Source organism: Morus notabilis, unplaced genomic scaffold, assembly GCF_000414095.1.
Source record: "Morus notabilis unplaced genomic scaffold, ASM41409v2 Scaffold467, whole genome shotgun sequence".
NCBI lineage: Eukaryota > Viridiplantae > Streptophyta > Magnoliopsida > Rosales > Moraceae > Morus > Morus notabilis.
The window spans coordinates 730472-738067 of record NW_010361652.1 but is presented as its reverse complement, the minus strand read 5'-3'; the positions used below and the strand labels follow the sequence as shown (position 1 = coordinate 738067).

The following is a 7596-nucleotide window of genomic DNA, read 5'->3' as shown; positions in this document are numbered from 1 at the left end:
TGGCAATTAAGTAATAGTCAATGAGAAAAGAATATATAAAATCAAGCCAAGACTACATTAAATTACGGAGGAGAAATGTTAATGAAAAGAATAATGTTATATGATATTGATAGTGTTGAACGCTACCCACTAATAAAAAATGAATCTTATAGTATGAGGCTCACAAGTGCAACCAATGAACCTTGTATTAATGATAATGCTTATATCACCCATATGTCCTTAAATATTTTTCTAATGAAAATAATTACCAACCAAATACAAGATAGGGAAAAAAAAAATGATCTGGCCAGCTTTCGTGTACCATGTATGACCATTATTCAATTCTCTACCCCCTTTGGTACTTGCTCGTGATCTATAGCATCACACGGCTCTCTCTCTCTCTCTCTCTCTCTCTCTCTCTCTCTCTCTCTCTCTCTCTAATAATTGTCTGCAACAGGTTAGCTAGCAAGATGAGTCTGAGCTTTAGAGCAAAAGGGTGTCTTCTCCTTCTCACTGCCTCTCTTTTGGAAGTGTGTCATGATCAAGCAAGAACCATTGTCATTGGAGGCTCTCAAGGGTGACATTACGGCTTCAACTGCACCGATTGGGCCATCCAAACCAGCCCCTTTTACTTCAAGGACAGACTGGGGTAAGTGCTACTATTATTTGAATTGAAACAACTTTTATTTTATAATATTGTTATCCGAGTTTTCTATAGTATATGGTATTTACTTTATCAGTTGTATGGTATTTCTGATTATTAGATTTGGTTAAAATTATATCAACAATAAAATATATGTAAAACTGATAAAAACCAATGAAAATCTGATTGATCAAAAAATAGTATCCTAGCTACCATATGCCGAATATTTTTCATCTCCTATTTACAAATTGGCGTTATTTTGTATGATAGCATTGCTAATAGTAAAACCTTCAAAAATGTCCTCTCAATTAATCTTAGCAGCCGTTTGATAACATAACGTGCTAACTTTCTATACCTCAGTCGCGATTTTATGATGCTAATCGGAATACAGAGAATTTTTTCATTTTATGAACCAATCAATTGTTGTGACCAAATTAAAAACCATGATTATTTTACAATATATATATATATATATAGGCTTTGCTAACTTGGTTTGGCTATAACTATATTTCAGTGTTCAAGTACAATCCGCCAAGAAGCGCAGCCACAGTTTACCACATCTATAGCTACTTAACGTGCGACTTCAACAAGGCGAAGCAGTTATTGGCGGATCCGAGGCAAGGCGGCGGACATGGCTCATGAAGTTCTTTGCCGTGCCATGGCCACACGTTTAAGCCTTTAAAGAGAATTAGATTAGGAGCTACATATATAGCGACGGACGAAGATTTAGGCTCATTCATGCCTATATATTAATCTCTTTAATTTGTTAGAATTACTGAATAGATGTATAAGCGCTATAGCCAATAAATTGTAAACCCTCGTTAGGATTCACAGTTTCTGTGCGTGGTATTAGTTTTTATATAATTAATTAATTATAGTATGATTTTGTTTGTATCATGAAGTGATAATGAAATACTTCATTTCATTGGAAGTTTTAGTTTTTGTTTTTTTGTTTTTTTTCCTGCTTCAACTGTCATCTTTGTTGTTTCGTTAAAGTAATCCAAAAAATCAAGAAACAAACGATCAAGTTCGAGAATCTCATTTAATTTGATCTTGTTCCTAAGAAAATAAAATATGCAAACCATATATAGTACTGAAATATTTTTTAGTAACTCATCTATATTAATTTGATGGAAAGAGGCATTACATGCACGGGGAAACAGCATCTTCTGATTAGTTGAAATGATACAATTTGCTTATATATAATTCCAAATGATTTATGTATTATCTAGACAGGATATAAAATGCTAAGAAATACTAGCATATTGTCACAGGGTCATAGTAGTGAATTCCACTTATTTCATTGTTTAAATGCCTTCTGAAGTTGTGATAACAAGCAAATATTGGTTGTGCCGGTTTCTACCATATATATAGGATGTCTCTCTATAGCTTTGGTAATTGATGAGATACATACATACGGTACGTATACGTACATATGTACAAATACACACACTATATATTAATGATTTAAGTTGAGTCTATTGAGAAAGACTTTTCTTTTTGTTAATAAAAATTAAAAATGCCAATAGATTAATCTATCATCGTTCAAACGATTATTAACATAGATCACCAACAAAATTATTTCTGATTATCAGATAAAGTAAATACTGAAGAATCAATTAATGGTGAAAATATGATTGTCATAGCTAGATGTTTAAATATGTATAGCTGATAAGTAACAAATTCTCTCAACCCTCAAGAGCGACTTCCAATTATAATGCCCAATTTGATTCCAATTATAATGCCCAATTTGATTAGTTATAGAAAGGCTCTCTTAAAACTGTTTTAATTTTAATTAGCTTAAACTATATTTGTTTTCTGTACTTGGATTTACAACTTATTAAGCACCATATGGAGACAAATAACCTTTAATATATGCAGAATTTTCGAAAATATCATCAAGTGACACTTTGTTAAATTTATCTAATGCCACTAATAATTTGTAAGTTATCTTTCATAATTTACAGGTTATTTTTCATAATGGCATGAAAACTTTATATAGTAACATAAATAATAGAGTTAAACAAAAAAAAAAATAATGGATAAACTTGAAATTTTCTCAGTATTTTTCTCATATTTCAACGTTACTATTTTAAAACACTATTAGTTTTTGTTGGGCTTTGGAAGGCTCTTAGGCCCAATGACACAATACTTGCTCGGCAGGTTGACTTATGGTCCAGCCTACTATACGAGTGTGGAGAAATACCTAGATTTGACAAATTAATGTTTTCTCTTTCTATATTTCCAACCAAACCCACATTCAGTTGTCAAGAATGACCTTAATGCATTGTAATCATAGCCATCGCATGCAATTTCATCGCCCTAATTGGAGATTAACCAAATAAATTTGACCAAGGCGCTCTTCAACTCCTTACTAGAAGCTTGTGTCCCTCACGTACGTATATGCCAATAAAGGATCATGTCTCCCGCCTAACAAGTAATGACCAAACACAAAACACAACAAATTCTACATGTAAATCCCTACATAATTCAAAATAAAGTATAATTGACCAACAAAAAAAAGTATAATTGACCAACCCCCCCCCCAAAAAAAAAAAAAAAAAAAAAAAAAGAATGTAGAAAATAGAATTAATGTTTACCAACCACTTAAGATCAAGCAAAGCGAAAGGTCAGGCTAAGAATCCCCTATATAAAGCCCACCAGCTAGTTGATTCCTCACACCTCAAACATCATATCTCACTTGTTATCATGGCTTTGAGTTACGCTGAAAAAGGGTTTCTACTACTTCTTGTACTAACTGCCTCTGTGACGTTGGGAATCTGTCAGGAGAGAACCATTGTTGTTGGAGGCTCCGAAGGTTGGCGTTTCGGCTTTAACTACACTGACTGGTCTATCCAAAACAGCCCCTTCTATATCAATGACAAACTTGGTTAGTCTTATAATTTTACTTATCTATTTCATGATGTTTATTAATTTCTTTATCAACCATTTAGAAATTACCATATAATAAAACCATGTGGATTTGTGTAATAAGCAAGCACATGTTTAGTTTGTAGTTTGAATCACGATTCAAATATTTTTATTACATGCAGTATTCTCTTAGGCAGCTTCACGTTAATGCCCATTTAAATTCAAATAACCAATGTCTTATCTTCCTTTGGCCAGGGTCTTATCATTATCTTTCTAAATCTCAACCAATGCCTTATCTTTCTTTGGCCAAGCCTGTATTATTATCTATTCAAATCTCAACTCAACAAAATCTGCAACTTTAACTTCAAATCTGATTTCGAATATTCTTCTGCAATACGAAATCTTCTTAAACCTGTTTTTTGAATTTTTACAAGATTGTCAATAAATTACCAACTAATAAATATACCTAATAAAGTTGATGAACCAAACAAGTCATAATACATGTGAGTCTCATAGTTGACATAAAAATTGGTAATTGATTAAGAAGTAAGTAGGTGATACTTGATATTGAATAATGTTACTACAATGGTACACTGTTGTGAAATTTTACTTGAGTCGAAGTTGTGATACACAATTTCATTCCTAAGTATAATTTGTAAGTGCTACAACAAAGTCATAAAATTAAAAATCTAGTATGATCTTATTATGACTTTTTTCTCTCTTGTATAAAAATTCTGTTGCAGTGTTCAAGTATGATCCTCCAAAAGACCCGGAGTATGCTTACAGCATTTACCTGCTGCCAACTCTCGACAGCTACATAGCATGCAACTTCACCGGAGCGGAGCTTCTGGCCAACGCGACGGAAGGAGCGGGTGACGGCTTTCAGGTTGAGCTGAGCAACTGGAGACCTTATTACTTTGCCAGCTACGGCGATGACGGCTACCACTGCAATGACGGGCTCATGAAGGTCGTTGCTGTGCCATGGCCTCAAGTTTGATCAAATATGTTGAGAACGAATATTTGATGTCGCTGGAAATATATTGGAAAATCTAATTCACGTGAAAATAAAGGTTGTTAAGAGTAGTCTAGTGAGTAAGAACCACCAAGACTCTAGTTAATTTACTTATATATGTTCTGATTGTCATGGTACTTTGTGATGGTACTTATTCTACGTGTTTGAGGAACTTATAATTATGTTCGAGATCGAGATTTAAAGGTGTCTTGGTGTTTGTGTCCGTACATACTTTTGTGTTACTTGTATTTCATTAATTAACATATCAAAATAAAGAAATAAATAAGCATTAGGTATTTCAGTTTTAGTACGGTCGCTTTTTTTGCAAAGGGGAAAAAAAAAAATCTAGTATGGCAAATATCAATTCCAGTGGATGGGAATGTGATATTTGCTTAAAATCCCCTTTTTAGAGGCAGAACCATAGGCTCAATCCCTTCACACACACACACTAAGATGGGAGCCATATGACCTGAGACGATATGGTGTTTTTTTTTTTTTTTTTTTTGACCTGGCTGTATTTTGGTTTTTTTTTTTTTTTTTTTTTTTTTTTTTTTTGGCTGGAAGAGACGATATGGTATTTGGTGGCTTAATAAAGCCAATAATTCCAGAAAAATTTAAGATTGAAAAATAAGTTGGTGGAATAAATAAAATTCATTTTCATGCTTTGTGGAAACCAAACAGTATTAAGTCAAGTAAATATGCAAAATAAATCAATGTAATCCAAACAAGATATTAAATTTTTGACTCAAAACTTCTACAAGTAAAATTAATAGGGACATCAAGCTCTTCTCTAGCAACAAATTTAGAGGTTAAAAATCATCAACAACTTGCCAAAAGGTGATTTCAACAAACATAATTTATCAAACTCAAAGTTTCGGTCTGTTTAAAATTACTAATAATGCTTGGGGGAGAGAAAACAACCATCCAAACTGGTAGAGATATAACATTAGACCGTCAACCATCAAAGCGTGGGTCCCACCATGTAGAGCCCACACTCTGATAATTTTGAGTCATCCTAACTCGTAATGAATCATCATTCGTTTCGTAAATTTTAGTTTTCAATTCGAGTTAAGATGTAACATTTTTTAAGAGTTTTTAATTATAGTAAAAAAAAAGTTTTTAACTATAAAAACTTAAATTAAAAATTTAAATCGGTAAAATAAAAAACGCTAAGTGCCTTTTTTAACCTATGCCACCCCCTCTATTCTCTCTCTTTCTCTCCCCCACGTGGGAAGGACCGCACCCAACCCAACAATCGTGCGGCCCAGCAAGAGATAAATGGGCCGTTCCGTTCGTGGCCCATAAATCACACTGCTTTGAAACAGTGGGTTTATCAGGTGTGTGCGTGTTTAAAACATGCATGCATGAACCGGATAAAGAGACGAGTGTCGCTGTAAAGTGGAACACTAACTTTGAGTATATCTGCTTCCAACCTCGCAAAAACAAGATGCCTCTCTTACGTCGCATGTCTGCTTTTCCACCCACTCAAACATATTAACGCTGCTTTTTCTCATCATGACAGACAAGTCCACTGTGCATACGACAGATTTTGAAAAACTTTTTGTGATCATCAGTCATATGAATTGAATGTGCATATAGTTCTGTAACTTTGTTCTTTCCTTAATCAGATTGTAAAACAAAATTATGTGTTTTGCAAGGCTTCGCTTTCGATTGCATTTTTTTTTATTCCGAGCAGAGAAAAAGGCAAGTGGGATATATATATATATATATATATATATATATATTTGTATATATATCCCTACAAAACAAAGAGTTAAAAACACAAAAAAGAAGGAAAAACTTATATATGTAGGCTTTTCTTTTAACTGAGCTTGATGATTAGTACTTGAATACACTTTTTTTCTCTTCCTTTTGATTTGTTATTATAAGTTTTAAAATATACAATTGGAGCGAGAAAATAGGCTTTAATCCAAATGGAGCTTGAAAAGCAATCATCGTGGCCTCTTTCCAAACACAAGGGGTAATGCGCAAGCTGCATACTAACATAGGCTGGCTAGCTGTAAATTACATAAAAAAAACTATCGACAATGAAATGTTTCAAGTGTACTTATTTATCACATGGTAGAAAAGTAAGTTCTTTATTATTATTATTTTTCTTTTTCTAGTCCTCTTCTACGGTGTGAGTTATGGCTCTACCCACTAGAAGGACTTTCGGCTATGCATTTTTTTTTAGTTTTTTTTTTTTTTTCCTTTGTGGATTGTATTTTTAATTTCTCTTTTTTTTTTTTTTTCTTTGCAGGCAAGTTTTGTATTTTTTTTTCTTCTGTTATTCATAAAAAGAATGACAAGATTAGTGTGGGATGACGTACTTGATGAGTGGTTATTCTTTTGCCTGCTTAGTTGAGATGTGAATTTCTACCTTGATCATACCAGTTGTCCATTCGGCAATTTATTTTTTTAATGTTTTTTTTTTCTCTCTCTCTCTAACGAAAAAAAAAATTACAATACGAGCAGCTTTGTTAGGTCTCACTTTATCTTTTGGTTTTTTGTTCTTACGTATGATGCTTTCCTTCAGCAGCTTGAGAAAAACCTAACATTCATTTCACTTTTTGTTGATTAGTACTTGAATATACTTATCCTCTTCCTTTTGATTTGTCAAAAAGAGGCTGTTTATTTTTTTTTTCCCTTAAGTATATGAACCATGGTTTACCGATTACAATTTTAAGTACATCATTTAATAATCGAGTTATAATTTTTCAAATATTGAATATTTTTGTTAAGTTTTATAACTTACCAAGATATAGTTGCAAGCTTAGCCATATAGCATGTCCAATATTAATGTTGAAATTCTTCCCCTTTTAATTGTCATTACTCATTCTTAGGCTTAGTTTGGCAATGTTGTAGATTTTAAAAAAATTATTTTTAGCTGTGCTGAAGGAAAAAGTAACTGTTATAAAAAGCAGCTAAGTGTTTAGTAAACTATAATTATAGTAGCTATGCTAGTTCTAAAATCAGTGTAATAGCATTTGATAAATTATGAGGTCAAATTGCTGTTGATAGTTAAAAATTACGACTATATTATATTATACTATAATATTATATATATATAATTACAATATAATATATATAT

General features: G+C 32.5%; 1 protein-coding gene across 1 annotated transcript; it reads left to right on the top strand.

Moving 5' to 3' along the window:
* Positions 1 to 3317: 3317 nt before the first annotated feature.
* Positions 3318 to 4700, top strand: LOC21408771. The gene is made up of 2 exons (XM_010100421.2): positions 3318 to 3512; positions 4237 to 4700. Exons 1-2 carry the CDS (start codon positions 3332 to 3334, stop codon positions 4488 to 4490), a joined length of 435 nt encoding a protein of 144 aa, XP_010098723.1. The 5' UTR covers positions 3318 to 3331; the 3' UTR covers positions 4491 to 4700.
* The last annotated feature ends 2896 nt before the right edge of the window (positions 4701 to 7596 follow it).

Bases quoted from the DNA above. Each gene is read 5' to 3' on its own strand.
- LOC21408771 (XM_010100421.2), top strand. From the start codon at position 3,332: ATGGCTTTGAGTTACGCTGAAAAAGGGTTTCTACTACTTCTTGTACTA. The intron at 3,513-4,236 runs GTTAGTCTTATA...ATTCTGTTGCAG, and splicing joins CTATATCAATGACAAACTTG to TGTTCAAGTATGATCCTCCA.